General features: G+C 41.9%; 1 protein-coding gene across 2 annotated transcripts; it reads left to right on the top strand.

The window, feature by feature from the left end:
• Positions 1-1,102: 1,102 nt before the first annotated feature.
• LOC110509056 (presenilin-associated rhomboid-like protein A, mitochondrial) lies at positions 1,103-18,583 on the top strand. 2 transcript variants are annotated; one of them, XM_021590008.3, is made up of 10 exons: positions 1,103-1,387; positions 5,256-5,484; positions 8,344-8,448; positions 11,358-11,490; positions 12,076-12,171; positions 12,486-12,635; positions 12,756-12,826; positions 13,099-13,200; positions 13,384-13,481; positions 15,460-18,583. In XM_021590008.3, the coding sequence occupies exons 1-10, from the start codon at positions 1,308-1,310 to the stop codon at positions 15,608-15,610; spliced, it is 1,215 nt and encodes a 404-aa protein (XP_021445683.2). In that variant the 5' UTR covers positions 1,103-1,307; the 3' UTR covers positions 15,611-18,583. The 2 variants fall into 2 exon arrangements, with proteins under 2 accessions (XP_021445683.2, XP_090081319.1); XM_090225193.1 differs by having other exon boundaries at positions 1,241-1,387; positions 12,486-12,650.
• Positions 18,584-20,817: the final 2,234 nt, after the last annotated feature.

Here is a 20,817-nt window from a genome sequence, read left to right as displayed (position 1 = left end):
TGCATGCTTAATAGAGTTTAACAGCCAACCCTAAACCACCAACAGCTTATACCTAGGTCTACTTCTGGGGCCTCTCAAATATTTATGCCTCTCCCCTCTGTTCTTTTCTTCTTCTCCTTTCCATCTTGACTTCTCCACTCTTTCTGTCGTTTCTCCTCCCATGTACCTTCTCTCCTCTTCCCTCACCATCTCGCCTCTTTCCCTCTCTTCCCCTCTCCTCTCTTCAGACCTAGACCTGCAGAATATCATCTAACTTGGCAGCGTGTCCTTGGGGTTTACACTCTCTGGCAAAGTTAGACTCTATCTCTCGCTACCCCTCGCGTTCTGTTTTTCATTTTCCTCTCTCACTGTCTCTGTCCTAAAGTATCTCACTTTCTCTTTTGTATCTGTCCGATTCGTTTCCAAACACAACAACGTTCCAACATCAACTCCTCTCGTCTTTCTTTCCTGTGTTCTTGTTCTCTCCCTATTCTCTTTCCTGTGTTCTTGTTCTCTCCCTATTCTCTTTCCTGTCTACAACAAACTAATACTAAATGGGGTACATTAAAGGTTAGCAGAGTGAAAGGATGAAATGTACAGTTAGTTACAGTAACAAGCTCTGAGCAAGTCAAGCATGTGATGTGCAAGTTGTGGGGCAGCACAATGGTGTGGGGCAGTTCCTTTTTTCAAAGACTGCAGTGCAGCTATTCAAGAGGTAAATTCCACCTTCTTTCGCCTACCTATTTCTGGGATCTTTGGCAAGCTTTGTGAAAACTTTGTGGAGTCTGTCCAGGTGGCAATAATCAAGCCCAGGGCGGTCGATACTCTTAACCTCATCTCAGTCGAGACAACACTCCTCTCCTGGTGATCCTATGAATAAAGCCTATACATTTTCCCTTCGTCCCCCCCTCTCTCTTTCTCACATATCTTTGGTCCTCAGCCAGATGTTGCACAGTTGTTAGAACATTTCCCACTAGGGGGCAGTAAAATATTATAAATATTACTAACATGAGGTGGTTAGACAGTCTACTACTCTCAGTTCTGTTTTCCTATGTTTTGGGGGAAATGCACAAATATTTCACATTTGCAAATATATGATTTCTACACGCAGGAAATGAATTATACTGTAAAGTGTAGCTCTCTGTTCAAGATAGACCAACTTACTCAGCACTGAATCCGAACGAAGATATTCTAGAATTCTAAGATAACCTACCCTTCTCCGCTACGTTCGAACGTAGGCTAGACTGTGTCTGTAATCTCGGTAAGCATAGAATCTTTATCCCAACCCGGCAGTGACCGTTGTGCGACGTTCGGTTGGGGTCATAAACATGGCGTGGAGAGGATATTTTGTAAAATGGACCAAAACAGAATGTATAAATTCTGTCTCCACAGTTTCGAGAGGTAGCAGGTGAGCAATGGAGAGACCCGGTTGCGCGATATATCCACGTTGGAACATTGTTGCGAACAACGACGAAGTTACGACATTGGTTGTTGCACTGGTTACCTAACCATCTTCTGACTGTAATTTTTAGATAACTTTACTGCATTAATTGCGGCAGTTAAGTGTGTAAATACTATTGCTACAATTGTAGCTTTGTTCAATATCAAAGCCGTACGGTTGTCTCGTCATTTATTTAGAATGACACTGGCCGTGTTCGAGAGCATCAAATCCATGATGAATAATGGGTAAATTGGTCACTGACTGACTGACCTACACACACAGAGTAGTTATTTATGATGCGTGGTGATTTGTAGATAATTCAGTCGGCAGTCTCCTACACTGTCGGCTGTGATGTCGAACAAGCCCAATGACAGTCGCATTCAAATCTATTCAGCATAATGACACTTCACTGTATTTGGCATGGAAAGTTTGGCTATTGCTTTGCAAAATAGGCCTAGTCCGTCACAACGCTATTATTATGTATCCACGCTTTTTGAGGAATAAATTAATGGTAAACCGCAAAGAAATATCTGCAACATAGGCTAGGGAAAGATCTCAATTGCATACACCTCCCTTCCTCTCTCCTTCTCAAAACCCATTGGATGAGAAAGCCAGAGATCCCGCCCCTCCGACTTTCTCCTCCAATGGGCTTTGAGAAGGAGAGAGAACACAAGGAGAATGCAATAGTGGTGAGGAGGAGTCTCTAACTGTGTTGAATGCTTATACTAACCATACTATTTGTGACGTGAATTGTGTATATAGTATGCTTATTTATCATAGTATGGATATAGTTAGTATGCCAGAAGTTCCCAGATGTCGTACTAAGTTTGCCAAAATATGAAGTATACAATCAGAGGACACTATTTCCATACTTTAAAAGGCCCATAATGCAATTCTTCAGCGTGGGCGTGGCTTCACAACGTTTTCAGATTTGAAGAAAATGGCTACACGAGAGCGGATACAAAATCATTGCTTTAACTAATTAGGACAAATGTTGAGAAAATGTTGAGCAATGTAATAAAGTAATGACTCCTGCCATCACAAAATCCTTCTGAGCCTGTGTAGGGACCTGATTAAAACAGAAAAGTAGGCTGATTTGAATTTTGTTATTGATAGTTTGAATTGATAAATTATATATATCATACAGTTTGTCCGCCACCTACTGTACAGGTGGGTAATAAAGATCCCAAAAGGAAAAAATGCAGGGTAAAAAAAATACAACATATATAGTAGATTTTAGTAGATTTTTTTTTTTTTAATCAATTCAAACTATCAATAACAAAATTCAAATCAGGTGCCTGCTCAGAAGGATTTTGTGATGGCGGGACATTTCCTGGCGACAGTAGTAATTGTAGTGAAAAAATGTAATAAAATAAGTCTTTGCAGTGCTTCTGCCTGTGAAGTCTTGGAGGCCCAAAAGCTTATTGGCTGCAGAAATGTTGTTTATTCGACTCGTGTGCAGTACAATTAATAACTGTGGCTATAAATGCTACAAAATCTATCTTCTTCACAATAATCTGTCTCCAGATCACTTGATTTTTGTTCCATTCTTGGACTTCACTGTTGTCCACTCATCTTTCTCGACAACTGTACTCGACATGCTTTCAGCTTCAAACGATACTTCTGCTTCCACCATTTCCACTCTTCCCTTACCTCACACTCGGACGGAGATGGATTGTAGTTTTTATGGCTTGATATCAGGAGATGGCGCCGAAAAGTTTGATTAAACAATTCAGAGAATAATTATTTAAGGTGAGCAAATCGATATACAATCCCGAAATCAGCTGTAACTGTCAATTGTAAAAAACAAAGCTTAAAACGATGCTTCAATTAATCTGAAACCAGAATATGAATGGTGAATTTGCTTCCAGACACGGAAACTGTGTTCGAATACTAACATACTGTATACTACATACTTAATGAGTATATACTACATACTATTAGTTGATTTTAGTATACCGTAAACAAACACTATGCCTTCAGTTGAGCGTATTAGCTCTTAGCCTGTCTACCGGAAGTTGATGCTGTTGCTATGCAACCTCTTGCTAGCTAGTTAGCATAACATAGTTGTTGGGAACACCATTATACCAAAGAAGACTATCCATCTCCTGAATTAGCCCAGCTGGTGCACATGCACAGTAGGCCTTAGCTGGTTTTCCCTGGCTAAACTATGCTAGTTTTTGCCCTCATTGCCAAACTTCAGAAATACTGCACCCTCAACTTTAAAACTCTTTTGTTAGTTATACAATCCTCCTCACCACTCCATGGTGAACGTGCAAAAAACTGACAGAATTCAGATATGATGTCCTTGTTTTAGCACTATCCACCCAGTTTTTAAACTTTTTTTTTTAAATTCAAATTCTTTCAGTTTATTTCAGCAGGTAGGCCAGTTGAGAACAAGTTCTCATTTACAACTGCGACCTAGCCAAGATAAAGCAAAGCAGTGCGACAAAAACAACACAGAGTTACACATAAACAAACGTACAGTCAATAACACAAAATAAAGATTTTTCTATTTATGTAGTGTGTGCAAATGCAGAAGAGTAGGGAGGTAGGCAATAAATAGGCCCTAGTTGCGAAAATATGTACAATTTAGCATTAATACTGGAGTGATAGATGTGCAGATGATGATGTGCAAGTAGATACCGGGGTGCAAAAGAGCAAGATTGTAAGTAATAATATGGGGATGCGGTAGTCGGGTGTGCTATTTACAGATTGGCTCTGTACAGGTACAGTGATCAGTAAGCTGCTCAGACAGCTGATGCTTAAAGTTAGAGGGCGATATAAGACTCCAGCTTCAGAGAATTTGGTCCAGTCATTGGCATCAGAGAACTAGAAGGAAAGGCGGCCAATGTAAGTTTTGGCTTTGGGGATGACCAGTGCAATGTACCAGCTGGAGCGCGTGCTACGGGTGAGTGTTGCTATGATGACCAGTGAGCTGAGATAAGGTGGGGCTTTACCTAGCAAAGACTTATAGATGAAATTATTGGCGTCTTGAAGATAAAATTGGCATCATGTATACTCTACTAATTAACATACAACATAAGAATAACGGAGAGAAATGCACAATACGGCAAACTTGGTAAATCTAGGAATTTGTGGTAAGTGCATGGGGGCCGCCATCTTTTTGCACCTCAGCTATAGAGCTCACAGCTGGTAGTTCCAAAACCTGGAAATGAGTTACCTCTGGTTCGTTCAGCCATCCGTATGGGGGAAAATGTTTTGGGATAAACGCTGAAGAAGTTTTGTTGTATGAGATTTTGTTTAAAAAAAAATATCAGTCAGTTAACCTTTTATGAATTATGTTGTTTTGATGACATAAATGCTTCAAAATTCACAAAAAGTAATATTAGCTGATGTCATAGAACAAAATGTATAAGATCTCCTAAGCCTGTGTGTACCACAGACGTTTTACCATAAACATTATTCTCAGTGTTTATCCAAAAAACCCTACAAAAACTGCATTAATTTCCCCATAGGCTTTGTCCAACAAACCATGGCAGAGTTAGTGCCTACAAAAAGACGCCATTACTATTTCCCTAGGTCTTAACGTTCATCCGCATTGTGGCTGCCAGGAACTTACCAAACGGGGGCGTGGCCAGTGTTAAGGTCAAGAGGGTGCATCAGCAGTAGAGACCTGAAGTACAACGAGATATAGTATTCTTGCAAAACGCATTTCGTCAGCGTTCGATGAGCTGTGACCTACTCATCTGGATGAAACCAAGGAAAAGATGAATGAAAACATCCACACATCCGCATAATCTGTAGATCTATGGATCATCTGTTCCAAACCAATGTGTGTTAACAAGTTGTCTTCCTGTGTACCCTTCTGAAGGTTCACCCTCCACCCCCAGCAGAGGTGTGGTTTCCGGAAAGAAGCAAGGAAACCAGAGACATGGAAGAGGGACCGGGGCATCCCAGAAGAAACAGGCCCTCCCCCCTCTGAGGCTGCCGATGCGGTGGTGTCTCGGAAAGCGGTGCCCCTTAAATCAGGACCCCCACCCCCTGGCGCGGCCCCCAGGCATACTGGGAAGCTGTTCAAGCCCTTTATGTTCACAATAGGGGTAGGTTCTAGCCTTTTTTATTCCCAAAATGTTTCATATGGGAAGTCACCGTTCTATAGTTTTCATTCATTTGATTCATATGTATTCATTGAGTATTCATATTTAACATACCGAATCATATACAGTTGAAGTCGGGAAGTTTACATTTCACTTAGGTTGGAGTCATTAAAACTCGTTTTTTAAACCACCAACTTTTGGCAAGTTGGTTAGGACACCTACTTTGTGCATGACACAAGTCATTTTTCCAATAATTGTTTACAGACAGATTATTTCACTTATAATTCACTGTATCACAAATCCAGTGGGTCAGAAGTTTACAATAACTAAGTTGACTCTGCCTTTAAACAGCTTGGAAAATTCCCCAAAATGATGTCATGGCTTTAGAAGCTTCTAATAGGCTAATTTACATACTTTGAGTCAATTGGAGGTATACCTGTAGATATATAAAGTATAAACAAGTATAAACACCATGGGACCACGCAGCTGCCATACCGCTCAGGAAGGAGACGCGTTCTGTCTCCTAGAGATGAACGTACTTTGGTGCGAAAAGTGCAAATCAATCCCAGAACAACAGCAAAGGACCTTGTGATGATGCTGGAGGAAACAGGTACAAAAGTATCTATATCCACAGTAAAACAAGTCCTATATCAACATAACATGAAAGGCCGCTCAGCAAGGAAGAAGCCGCTGCTCCAAAATCACCATAAAAAAGGAAAAAGGGGGAGGCTTGCAAGCCGAAGAATACCATCCCAACCGTGAAGCACGGGGGTGGCAGCATCATGTTGTGCTTTGCTGCAGGAGCGACTGGTGCACTTCACAAAATAGATGGCATCATGAGGGGAAAAAATGATGTGGTTATATTGAAGAAACATCTCAAGACATCAGTCAGGAGGTTAAAGCTTGGTCGCAAATGGACAATGACCCCAAGCATACTTCCAAAGTTATGGCAAAATGGCTTAAGGACAACAAAGTCAAGGTATTGGAGTGGCCATCACAAAGCCCTGACCTCAATCCTATAGAAAATATGTGGTCAGAACTGAATAAGTGTGTGTGAGCAAGGAGGCCTACAAACCTGACTCAGTTACACCAGCTCTGTCTGGAGGAATGGGCCAAAATTCACCCAACTTATTGTGGAAAGCTTGTGGAAGGCTACCCGAAACGTTTGACCCAAGTTCAACAATTTAAAGGCATTGCTACCAAATACTAATTGAGTGTATGTAAACTTCTGACCCACTGGGAATGTCATGAAAGAAATAAAAAGCTGAAATAAATCATTCTCTCTACTGTTATTGTGACATTTCACATTCTTAAAATAAAGTGGTGATCCTAACTGACCTAAAACAGACCTAAAACTAGGATTAAATGTCAGGAATTGTGAAAAATGTATTTGGCTACAGTGTACGTAAACTTCCGACTTCATTGTATATGCAACTCAAGGGCTTCAGGGCGCCAAATTCAAACAACCAAAATCTCATAATTAAAATTCCTCAAACATACAAGTATTAAACACCATTTTAAAGATAAACTTGTTGTTAATCCCACCACAGTGTCTGATTTCAAAAAGGCTTCACGACGAAAGCATACCATGCGATTATGTTAGGTCAGCACCTAGTCACAGAAAAACACAGCCATTTTTCCAGCCAAAGAGAGGAGTCACAAAAAACAAAAATAGAGAAAATGAATCACTAACCTTTGATGATCTTCATCAGATGACATTCATAGGACTTCATGCTACTCAATACATGTATGTTTTGTTCGATAAAGTTCATATTTATATCCAAAAATGTTACATTGGCGCGTTATGTTCAGTAATGTAATTCCAAAACATCCGGTGATTTTTCAGAGAGCCACATCAATTTACAGAAATAGTCATAATAAACATTGATAAAAGATACACGTGTTATGCATGGAATTAAAGATAAACTTCTACTTAATGCAACCGCTTTGTCAGATAAAAAAAAAGCACTCCATGCAATAATCTGATTACAGTGCTCAGGCACCAAAACAAGCCATACAGATACCCACCATGTTGTGGAGTCAACAGAAGTCAGAAATAGCATTATAAATATTCACTTACCTTTGATGATCATCATCGGAATGCACTCCCAGGAATCCCAGTTCCACAATAAATGTTTGTTTTGTTCGATAAAGTCCATAATTTATGTCTAAATACCTCCTTTTTGTTTGCGCGTTTAGTTCACAAATCCAAATTTACACGGCGCAGGCACTTAGTTCAGTCGACAGTTCCATTACAGTTCATGTCAAACGATGTATAGAATCCATCTTTAGGATGTTTTTATCATAACTCTTCAATAATATTCTAACGGGACAATTCCTTTGTCTTTAGAAAGGAACGCAGCGAACTCTTACGGGCGAGACTGAGCTCATGGCATTCTGCCAGACACCTGACTCAAACAGCTCTGATTCTCTCCCCCTTCACAGTAGAAGCCTGAAACAAGGTTCTAAAGACTGTTGACATCGAGTGGAAGCCTTAGGAAGTGAAATCGAACCAAATTTTACACTGTATATTGGATAGGCAAAGACTTGAAAACCTACAAACCTCAGATTTCCCACTTCCTGGTTGAATTTTTCTCAGGTTTTTGCCTGCCATGTGAGTTCTGTCATTCAAACAGTTTTAGAAACTTCGGAGTGTTTTCTATCCAAATCTACTAATAACATGCATATCGTAGCTTCTAGGCCTGAGTAGCAGGCAGTTTACTCTGGGAACCTTATTCATCCAAGCTACTCAATACTGCCCCCAGCCATAAGAAGTAACTTACAAGTAAATGTTTATCCAGTGAACTAAGCTGGTGGGCAGTCCAAGAAAAAGGAAGGTAAGCTTGTCTGACTCCATGTTAGTTTACAGGATGCTCCTTTGGTGCGGCCGCCATCTTGCAATACGAGTCCTTGAAGTCACGAGTGAAGACGGCCAAGGACGAGGCTGAGCAGGAGAAAAACGGAAAGGTAAGGGTGTGATGTATTATTTGTGTGACAAAATGCAGGGTTTTGTACAGGATGCTTGAGGTGCTTGAATTTGGAACTCAAATTTGACATTTTCTCAAGTTGGTACAGAAAATGGTTAAATATGTTTATTTGGAAAATATTAGAACAATTTAGTGGTTTTGCTAATTAATTTACAGGCAGATTACTGAGTTTTATTTCCTCATGTGTTGGGTTGCCAAGCTTGCTCATTCCCCCCACACTTCCACTCAACCAGGCAGGTACAGAACTGACTGATTAGGTGCCGCCAAAACATCACATCGATAGCTAGAATGTTGGGCAAATGTAGATTCCAATATTTTTTTCTCTTCTTAAAAAAAAAACAAACTTTTACCCCTATTTCTCCCCAAGTTAGTCTTGTCCCTTCGCTGCAACTCCCGTACAGACTCGGGATAGGTGAAGGTCGAGAGCTATGCGTCCTCCGAAACACGATCCAACCAAGCCGAACTGCTTCTTGACACACTGTTCGTTTAACCCAGAAGCCAGCTGCACCAATGTGTCGGAGGAAACACCATACACCTGGTGACCGTGTCAGTGTGCATTGCGCCCGGCCCGCCACAGGAGTCGCTAGTGTGCGATGGGACAAGAACATCCCTGCCGGCCAAACCCTCCCCTAACCCGGACGATGCTGAGCCAATTGTGCACTGCCCCATGAGTCTCCTGGTCACGACAGAGCCTGGACCTCTAGTGGCACAACTAGCACTGCGATGCAGAGCCTTAGACCACTGTGCCACTCACCAGGCCCCATAGATTCAAACCTGCCTGGCAGGATATTGATGTTTCTGAATGGGTTTTGCCAGAACCAACCAGGGATGTAGTTGGAGGGTGAACGTCGTTTACGCACCTTTTTATTTGTGAAATAGCGTTTAAATCACCTTTTCTTTTCTTTTGTTCATTATCGTTTATCCACTTATTATTGCTTTCCCAGTGTTGATCATCGCTCAGAAGGATTCTGGAGCTGAGTTCTAGTTGCATCCCCCTACCTCTACGAATGATTCATGTATTCTCGTTATGTTCGCCTGCTCCCCCCGGATTTTCTTTATTTTGAGCAGCACCTTCATTCTCCACTCTGTCCAAAGGGAAACTCGGCCCACGACATAGGTCAAGAGGTGAAATGAACTACCTCAGCCCAGACCTACAGTGGGCAAGTAGCAGAGAGACGCCGCTGACAATGGGAATTATTTTAACATCCCTCGACTCCTGCCGTCTCAACAGACATCCTTCAAACAACCCCTCCCCTTAGAACTGGTAAATAGTGGCTAATATTTCAGTCAGATGTCTAGCTTGCTCAAGGGCTCTGTCTTTTAGCCAGCTAACTAGCTATAACTAGCTGGCTAGAAGGATGAAGTTGGAAGCTAACGGTGAACGGAGCCTGACCTCAGCAGGAGCAGTTGACTGAAATTAAGATAGCTATAATTGAAAGATGGGCTGCTAGAAGTTCTCATAACAAAATAGAGAGTAGTGAGACAAGACAGTGGTGAGTCAGGCTGCAATGAAGGAAGCAAAGGAGATACACAGAGAGAGGAAGCATTGAAGCCAGTAGGGAGACAAGTTAGTAGTACAGTGGTTCCCAAACTAGGGGGCCAGGACCCATGTGGGGTCCCCTAAAATTTAAATAGGGTCCCCCGAGAGAATCTTTAATCTTATCAAACACATTAACTTGTTTCTCTTCAAATGGGTATAGAACACAACATTTCAGAGTCAAGTAAGATACATTTTATACTGTCAGAATTCACTTTCATGTCATTATGTGTTGGGACAGCCTGTGGGACCTCAAATGTAGTGAAATTTTAAGACTATTAAGACAATTTAATATGTACACTGAACAAAAATATAAACGCAACATGCAACAATTTAAAAGATTTTACTGAGTTACAGGTCATATGAGGAAATCAGTCAACATCATCAGTCCTGACTTACCACTCATATATGAAGTGAAACACGTATTATTGAGCAGTGGTGTAAAGTACTTAAGTAGAAATACTGTAAAGTACTACATAAATCATTTTTTCAGACTATCTGTACTTTACTATTTATATTTTGGACAACTTTTACTTCACTACATTCCTTTAAGAAAATAATGTACTTTTTACTCCATACATTTTCCCTGACACCCAGAAGTACTAGCTACATTTTGAATGCTTAGCAGGACAGGAAAATGGTCCAATTCACGCACTTATCAAGAGAACTTCCTTGCTGCCTCTGATCTGGTTGACTCACTAAACACACACTTCGTTTGTAAATTATGTCTGAGTATTGGAGTGTGCCTCTGGCTATCCGTAAATGTAAAGACAAATAAAATGGTGCAGTCTGATTTGCATAATAAAGAATTTGAAATGATTTATACTTTTATTTTTTATACTTAAGTATATTTTAGCAAATACATGTTTTGATACATAAGTATATCTAAAACCAAATACTTGTAGACTTTTACTCAAGTAGTATTTTACTGGGTGACTGTCACTTTCACTTGAGTCATTTTATGTTAAGGTCCTTTTACTCAAATATGACGCTTGGGGACCTTTTCCTGCTGGCTTTTTCCTGCTGGCTTTTTCCTGCGCTTACTGACTTTTTTTACTGGGTGACTCACTTTTACTTGAGTCATTTTATGTTATCTTTACTTTTACTCAGGAATGAGGCTTGGGGACTTTTTCCACCACTGTTATTGGGTAGAACTTGTTAGGTAGTGATGAATAGTAAACATTTTTTTTTGTTTGTGGTGATATACTGCCATCTGTGGCGACTAGAAACAATTGCATAATGGGAACATTTAATAAATTGATGGTCCTTGAAAGTCCTTGAATTTGAATTGCCACTGTGTACGAACCATGAAAATGACAAATGTGTGTCTCCTCTTGTATTTGGATCCTAAGGCATCACAAAACATGACATACTGGCACAACTGGTGGAACCAGCTAACAGACTTCCAGAAACAGGTCATCCTGCTCATGTCCTTTGTAGACGATTTCTGGAGCAGCCTGACTGAGGGTCAGCAGATGGCCACTGGTAAGGATCCCTGAAAGGGTGATGGATAACGGGGAGGAATGGGCGACTACGGCCCAGGAGGACCACAGTGTGTGCTTCAGATGCCATAACAGCCCAGCTCTAACACTCCTAATTTAAAGTGGACTATGGTTTAAATTTTAAAGGCCATGATTAGTTGATTTGTAGTGTGTTAGAGCAGGGATGGACGCAAAAGCTTGCACACACTGTGGCGGCTGGTGCCTGAATTGAGGGTATTACGGTCAACAAGATAGAGAGGCTGCCTTAGGACCAGCAAAGGCATAAATGTTCAAAGCATGAGTTGAAATTTAGTTGCATCATGACATGGAATCAAGGTAGTGTTCATTAGGACACAGCGTAGAACGAAAAATGATAATGAGCGTTTCTTATTGGGACATGTTCAGATAGTAAACGTTTGACATCGTTTTCTTACATTTCGTTGCCTACCAAAACATGACCCTGTGCATTATACAGCCTGTGCTAGCCTATATCCATAAGTGTTCTCTCTGTCCAGATGTGCCCCGTTCTCTGTTAGCTACCTTTTTTAATACCCTCTAACCCTTTGTTCTCATCATATCTCTGTGATAGGGATCATAGCGGTCAATGCTGTGGTGCTCTGCTGTTGGCGAATACCCTCCATGCAACGATTCATGGTCAAGTACTTTACTGCCAACCCAGCCTCCAGTAAGTACTGTTTCTGTGTGTGAGTGTGGTGGTGGCCCGTTGGGGTTGAGTCATTTCAATGCAGCTGAATAATGTTGTTATTTTTGGTCGATTTTAGAAATCCCTCCCAACTCTACAGTGATTTGTAGTCACACTCCCTCCTCCCTATAGTTCTCCTGGACTTCAGTCTGAAAGCCTGCATTATCAACACACATCAGGGGATACATTATCCTGGAGAGAAAGAGCAGATCTGTGCAAAAAAAATACTGTTAGCCTCCATTTTAATTTTGCTCAATGATAAGACTGACTCGCTTCTCCATTCCTCTTCCTCCCAGAGACGCGGTGCCTTCCCATGCTCCTCTCCACCTTCAGCCATTACTCTATAATCCACATGGCGGCCAACATGTACGTCCTGTGGACCTTCTCCTCCAGCATCGTCTCTCTCCTGGGGAAGGAGCAGTTCCTCGCTGTCTATCTCTCTGCTGGTACCAGCCTACATAGTGTGTGTGTGTGTGTGTGATGTCTGTTCATTTGCGTGTGTTTGAGTGTATATGTTAGGTTACTTTCAGAGACTGCTGTTGACTCTCATCTCTCTACATTGTCAGGTGTGATCTCCACTATGGTGAGCTACTTGTGTAAGACCAGCACGGGACGCCTGCATCCCTCTCTTGGGGCGGTAAGAGTCCTCACATGTCCCCCATTTGTGGTACACTTTACTATACAACCCTGTTCATTACTGTAGGACCAAAGAATATCGTACTGGGATTTCTTTAAACCAGGAAACATACACACATTATTACATTGCTGTTATGATTAAAATGGGAGTTGGTGGTTTAGTGATAATCAACATTACTCACGTCTCCTCTGTTTATTACCGCGGTCGGTCCTGGCTCTGATGTCACTTCCTGATCCTGGCTCTGACGTCACTTCCTGTGATTTGACTTCCAGTCGGGGGCCATCATGACGGTCCTGGCCGCGGTCTGCACCAAGATGCCCGAGGCCAAACTGGGAATCATCCTGCTGCCCATGGTCAGCTTCACTGCAGGCAACGTGAGTGATGTGATGTGTTTGTGGCAGGGGTGCCTGTGTATGACCACGTCAAGCAAAGCAGTGTATATAACATAGGTAATCTGCGCTCAACACGTCTATTCGTTGTAATTCAAAGTGTGTATAAACATCTGTAGGGTTGTGGGGAGGCAGAGTCTTACCGCGCGCATTGCTCTTTTTTTTTAGGCCTTGAAAGCGATCGTTGCCATGGATGCAGCGGGGCTCATTATGGGATGGAGGCTGTTTGATCATGCTGCTCACCTTGGAGGAGCCCTCTTCGGAGTGTGAGTATTTGATCACTGCAGAAATGGGCGACTGGACTCACCAGAGCCCAAATGGCATATCTGTAAAATATCTGTTAAGCAACTGATTTCACGTATCATGCATAGCCGTATCCCCAAGCCAATATTAGTGAGGTGATTCATATCCACAAGTGAGAGATGGGGAAAATGTGATTTCTGTTTGACTGTGAAATTACATACGTTTTGTATCCTTTTTCAATTACGACAACAATTTACACAAATAGTTGCACATTCAAAGACTGTTAAGACAGTGATTTCTGGACCTTTTAGGATCTAGATCTGGTCAAATTAGATAGAGCCTCATAATACCCCTATGACACCAGACACCTTATAATACCATAATTCCCCTATGACACCGGACACCTTATAATACCATAATACCCCTATGACACCGGACACCTTATAATACCATAATACCCCTATGACACCAGACACCTTATAATACCATAATACCCCTATGACACCTTATAATACCATCATTCCCCTATGACACCAGACACCTTATAATACCATAATTCCCCTATGACACCAGACACCTTATAATACCATAATTCCCCTATGACACCGGACACCTTATAATACCCCTATGACACCGGACACCTTATAATACCATAATACCCCTATGACACCTTATAATACCATAATACCCCTATGACACCGGACACCTTATAATACCCCTATGACACCGGACACCTTATAATACCCCTATGACACCGGACACCATATAATACCCCTATGACACCGGACACCTTATAATACCATAATACCCCTATGACACCGGACACCTTATAATACCATAATACCCCTATGACACCGGACACCTTATAATACCCCTATGACACCAGACACCTTATAATACCATAATACCCCTATGACACCGGACACCTTATAATACCATAATACCCCTATGACACCGTACACCTTATAATACCATAATACCCCTATGACACCGTACACCTTATAATACCATAATACCCCTATGACACCGGACACCTTATAATACCATAATACCCCTATGACACCGGACACCTTATAATACCATAATACCCCTATGACACCGGACACCTTATAATACCCCTATGACACCGGACACCTTATAATAAATACCCCTATGACACCGGACACCTTATAATACCATAATACCCCTATGACACCGGACACCTTATAATACCATAATACCCCTATGACACCGGACACCTTATAATACCATAATACCCCTATGACACCGGACACCTTATAATACCATAATACCCCTATGACACTGGACACCTTATAATACCATAATACCCCTATGACACCGGACACCTTATAATACCCCTATGACACCGGACACCTTATAATACCCCTATGACACCGGACACCATATAATACCCCTATGACACCGGACACCTTATAATACCATAATACCCCTATGACACCGGACACCTTATAATACCCCTATGACACCGGACACCTTATAATACCCCTATGACACCGGACACCATATAATACCCCTATGACACCGGACACCTTATAATACCATAATACCCCTATGACACCGGACACCTTATAATACCATAATACCCCTATGACACCGGACACCTTATAATACCATAATACCCCTATGACACCGGACACCTTATAATACCATAATTCCCCAATGACACTGGCCACCTCATTCATGATATCTCCATATTATCCTCATTGATTAGACTAGTTATTTTGTGTTCATTTAAAGCCATCTTAGTTAGACTGAATTTCACTGAATATAATACATTTCTAATAGTAATTAATACAAATAGTGGTCGTATTTCAGTTTAGTCGTAAGTAATATAGATGTCCTGTATGGCTCAGTTGGAACTTGCAACGTCAAGATTATGGGTTCGATTCCCAGGGCCACCCATACGTAAAACGCATGACTGTAAGTCGCTTTGACTAAAAGCATCCGTTATTAATATAATCCATACTGTCTCTCCTGCAGGTGGTATGTAGCATACGGCCACAAGCTGATGTGGAGGAAGAGGGAGCCACTGGTCAAGGCATGGCACAGCCTGAGATCTCAGGCCCCTGGTGGACGGGGCAGGCCTGGGGGTTCGGGCGGCGACGGGGGCAGACCTGGACCCCCAACATAGCACTCTGGGAAGTTGGCCCATAACCACTGATCAGGTGTCAGATATTCCTCACCCCCCCAATTGGTTAGGATTGGCTGTAGGGTGTATCTGAACCTAAATCTGTGGTTAGGGGGAATCTTCTACCTCAAGAAGCCTTTTTTTGGTACTTATGCCTGGTGATATCCAGCTGACAGCTGTGGAGGGCGGGACCCAGCACCCCAAACCTCTGTTCTTCTAGTTGGCGCGTTCCTCTGCCCAGGCGTTGCTGACGCATGCCTTATCTGACGTCTGGATAGGTATTTTAAGTATCAGCCAACCACATCATATGTTATAGCAATCTGGAGCCCGACGGCACAGTCAATGACGTGGCACGCAACCATTGGTTGATGCATGCAACATCTGAGCAGGGGAACGCAACCAATCTAATCAGAGAGAGTGGACATATTTGTAACTAAGATGGCAGTCTTGTTTTAGGAGGATTTCAGACAGTACTCTATTGTAACTAAGTCCTAAGGGATGAATGATTAATTTGGTTTGATAACAGTGACTGTACTCTAGTACAGATGATGTTGGCTTTATCATTATGGGGTAGTTTCTATGAAGATGTGAGATGTTACCATAGAGATATTGTATTACATAATGTATTCATATTCTATGTCTATGGTTGATACAGTGACTGCTTCCTGTTCTCTAAACCTGACTTCCTGTTTGTAAGGAAGTGTTTAACGGAGAATGACCGTCCTGGACTAAAACAACAAACTTCCTCATTGACCATAAGAACTTCAACTTCCTTGTAGTTTTGTAGGTGTGCTGGCGCTGCCCGAGGTTTCTGAAAGGTTGAGGTGCTTATCTTAGTAAAACATTTTGTAAATCCTGAGCCTTACAAAAAAGGTACATAACACGCCAAAAATGTCCTCAACACTGCGGTACTCTTTAATTAAAAAGGTCACCTTCATCTTCACTGGGGTAGTACATTTGGGTTTAAAGGTCATACTTCAGGATTTTCCCAGAGTCAAGATGAACTCATGGATGTCATGTTTATATCTGCATGCAGTAGAGGTAGTTTTGCTGCACGCAGCGCTGGCACAAGGCAGTTTCTCTGGACCCCTGTAAGGTCGGAGTTCGTCCCCCTCCTCCCTAAAAATAAAAATCCATTCACAAAGTATAGACTGCAGATTGCTGTCCGTGGTGCTGAAATTGCGACGTGTCTATGCAGCGGGCCGATCAAATCAACCTGGTCTCAGAGCATTTCGTATTGTTCTGTATGTAAATCCGAGACACTCCATTTAGTATGATATGTTACGAATTTGCAGACGTACAATGTAAAAAAAATTGCAAAACGAGTTAAGAATTCTAGCTAGGTGGCTAACATTAGCTAGGCTAGGGGTTAAGTTTAAGAGTTAGTTTAAAGGGTTGGGAGAAGGGTTAGCTAACATGCTAGGTAGTTGCTAAGCAGTTGCAAAGTAGCAAGTAGTTAAAAGTTGCTAAAATGCTAAAGATCTCCTCGATGAGATTTGAGCTTGCAACCTTTGGGTTGGTAGACATTCGCGTTATACGCCAAGTAACCATCTGTCTTATGTAACCATACGAAATGGAGTGTCCTTAGATTTACGTACAGAATAATACAACATTCTCTGAGACCAGGCTGATGGAATTGATGATAGGGTTTCTGTGGTGCCCGAGCATGTAGCCTATAGCGTTGCTTCAGCTAATGGATATGTTTATTAGGCCTATTTGGTTGTCATTTTCTCATGTTAAGCCTAACATTTCACTAAGCTATACAGGGTGTTACAAGGCTGCCATGATTTAGACTGCTGGCTGGCGGCAATAATGTAATGACTTGTTCTGTAATTAAAGTTTGAATTTCAAACATTGCAGATTGGTCAAATACATTTTCGGTGCAACAGATTGATTTAAAAAAAATAATAATAATACAATTGTCCTGTATAGCCTACCTAAACCTGCATGACATGAGCTGTCCTCATGCTCTCTCCCAGCTTGGATAGGAAGTTGTGTGTAAAACCAGTCTATTAATGCCAAATAATAGTCAGCACACCTTCAAAACACTAGCTTACGTTGTTTCATTATGCAGTGTAGCCTACTATCTATACCTATATACAGTATTTATACAAATTACACATCAAAAAGCCTAACAATGAGGACAAATCCTTGGCTTGGGATACATTTTTCCACAATTTAGTGTTGAACTCAGCAGGTTTTGTCTGGCTAATAGCTGACAGAAATGGGCTGCAATCAAGGTAATTTAAGTCCAACTTGAGACTCCCCTGAGCTTCTGAGACATTGTACATTATATGTCCATTACACAATTTAAACTTAGTCTTGAATGATGTATGCCAAGATATACCAGAGATAAGACTGTTGATATTGCTACCACATAACTCAAACACAGCATCACCAGTATGAATAAAATCGCAAACCACTTTTTTAGTTTGAGCCCCCCCCCATAACTGTTGTCCAGTATCCTACACAGCTTCCTGTACAGTTACTCTTTCCGGAACGTTTTGAAGCCGGTCATTAAGGAGAAACGAGAGGCTCAATTAAAGATGTTGCAGAACTGCTGTATTTAAATCACCACTCCCTGCTGTTGCTATGGCAATCAAACTGTTTTTAACTGTCGCTTTTGCGGGGAGATCGTTTTATAAAAACTAAAACTCACAAACAACTACTTAAGAATTAAACATTAGGGTCTCGGTCTGATATGCGTTTTTGAACACCTGCCCAGTGGGCAAAACCTGGTTGAAAAGACGTCAGTATGACGTATTTTTATGACTGCTCATTCTGGTTGGAAAAGGATGTTGTTTTTACGTATTTGTCTGACGACAATACGACCAGTTGGTCATAATTGTGACCATTATATTATGTAGCCTACTGGTCATAGTTAATACCGTCATAACCTGGTAATGACCACATGACTACAGCTTATTACCTAATGTAAAAAAAAATATTGCAGAGAATAAAGTTGGAAATTGAAAACGGTGTTCATTACATTTCTGTGTTTCCATAGTCAACAATGGAAGTTTAGATCTGCAACATATTCTTACATTTTAAAATAGATCAAGCAATAGCAGAAACAAATCGACGTCACCATTTTTTGTACACCTGTATACATTAATTGTTTCATAATTCACCCACAGACAGGGACAAAGAGTATATAAAGACCCATTGTGTTTTATTATAAGAGTGGTGTGATTGGGTAGGTCCTCATCAAGGACCTCTGAGCACAGAAGTCGATCTGGGGCGTAGTGACCCTCCTGAAGAGTCGTGTGATGGGTCAGATCTGGAGCGTAGTGGCCCTCCCGAAGAGTGGTGTGATGGGTCAGATCTGGAGCACAGTGGCCCTCCTGAAGAGTCGTGTGATGGGTCAGATATATATATATATATATTTCACCTTTATTTAACCAGGTAGGCCAGTTGAGAACAAGTTCTCATTTACAACTGCGACCTGGCCAAGATAAAGCAAAGCAGTGCAACACAAACAACAACACAGTTGCACATAAACAAATGTACAGTCAATAACACAATAGAAAAATCTATATACAATGTGTGCAAATGGAGTAAGGAGGTAAGGCAATAAATAGGCCATAGTAGCGAAGTAATTACAATTTAGCAAATGAACATTGGAGTGATAGATGTGCAGATGATGATGTGCAAAAAAGTTAATAAAAACAATATGGGGATGAAGTAGTTGGATGGGCTATTTACAGAAGGGCTATGTACAGCTGCAGCGATCGGTAAACTGCTCAGACAGCTGATGCTTAAAGTTAGTGAGGGAGATATAAGTCTCCAACTTCAGCTATTTTTGCAATTCATTCCAGTCATTGGCAGCAGAGAACTGGAAGGATAGGCAGCCAAAGAGGTGTTGGCTTTGGGGATGACCAGTGAGATATACCTGCTGGAGTGTTGTTATGGTGACCAGTGAGCTGAGATAAGGCGGAGTTTTACCTAGATGATAACCTGGAGCCAGTGGGTCTGGCGACGAATATGTAGCGAGGGCCAGCCAACGAGAGCATACAGGTCGCAGTGGTGGGTGGTATATGGGGCTTTGGTGACAAAACAGATGGCACTGTGATAGACTGAATCCAGTTGCTGAGTAGAGTGTTGGAGGCTATTTTGTAAAAGTCGAGGATTGGTAGGATAGTCAGTTTTACGAGGGTATGTTTGGCAGCGTGAGTGAAGGAGGCTTTGTTGCGAAATAGGAAGCCAATTCTAGATTTAATTTTGGATTGGAGATGCTTAATATGAGTCTGGAAGGAGAGTTTACAGTCTAGCCGGACACCTAGGCATTTGTAGTTGTCCACATATTCTAAGTCAGAACCGTCCAGAGTAGTGATGCGGGCAGCAATCGGTTGAGGAGCATGCATTTAGTTTTACTAGCGTTTAAGAGCAGTTGGAGGCCACGGAAGGAGTGTTGTATGGCATTGAAGCTCGTTTGGATGTTTGTTGACACAGTGTCCAAAGAAGGGCCAGATGTATACAGAATGGTGTCGTCTGCATAGAGGTGGATCAAGGAATCACCCGCAGCAAGAGCAACATCATTGATATATACAGAGAAAAGAGTCGGCCCGAGAATTGAACCCTGTGGTATACCCGTAGAGACTGCCAGAGGTCCGGACAACAGGCCTTCCGATTTGACACACTGAACTCTATCTGAGGAGGAGTTGGTGAACCAGGCGAGGAAGTCATTTGAGAAACCAAGGCTGTTGAATCTGCCGATAAGAATACGGTGACTGATGGAGTCAAAATCCTTGGCCAGGTCGATGAAGACGGCTGCACAGTACTGTATTTTATCGATGGCAGTTATGATACCGTTTAGGACCTTGAGCGTCGCTGAGGTGCACCCGTGACCAGCTCGGAATCCGGATTGCACAGCGGAGAAGGTACGGTGGGATTCGAAATGATCAGTGATCTGTTTGTTAACTTGGCTTTTGAAGACTTTTGAAGGGCAGGGCAGGATGGATATAGGTCTGTAACAGTTTGGGTCTAGAGTGTCTCCCCCTTTGAAGAGGGGGATGACCACGGCAGCTTTCCAATCTTTAGGAATCTCGGACGATACAAAAGAGAGGTTGAACAGACTAGTAATAGGGGTTGCAACAATGGCGGGGACAATTCGATGCTAGTGCAGTACGCCACAGGATGTTTTTGTGCTGGTCGAGGGCAGTCAGGTCTGGGGTGAACCAAGGGCTACATTTTTTGAAAGGGTCATGCTT

The sequence above is a fragment of the Oncorhynchus mykiss genome, chromosome 28 (genome assembly GCF_057628025.1).
Source record: "Oncorhynchus mykiss isolate SJ-2025 chromosome 28, ASM5762802v1, whole genome shotgun sequence".
NCBI classification, from domain to species: Eukaryota; Metazoa; Chordata; class Actinopteri; order Salmoniformes; family Salmonidae; genus Oncorhynchus; species Oncorhynchus mykiss.
Note: the sequence above shows the minus strand (reverse complement) of the source record. Positions and strands in the feature narration are given on the sequence as shown.

Excerpts from the sequence above, each read along its gene's own strand:
- LOC110509056 (XM_090225193.1), top strand. The coding sequence starts at position 1,308 with ATGGCGTGGAGAGGATATTTTGTAAAATGGACCAAAACAGAATGTATA. Across the intron at positions 5,485-8,343 it reads CCTTTATGTTCACAATAGGG|TTTACAGGATGCTCCTTTGG; the intron begins GTAGGTTCTAGC and ends ACTCCATGTTAG. Across the intron at positions 13,201-13,383 it reads TCAGCTTCACTGCAGGCAAC|GCCTTGAAAGCGATCGTTGC; the intron begins GTGAGTGATGTG and ends CTTTTTTTTTAG.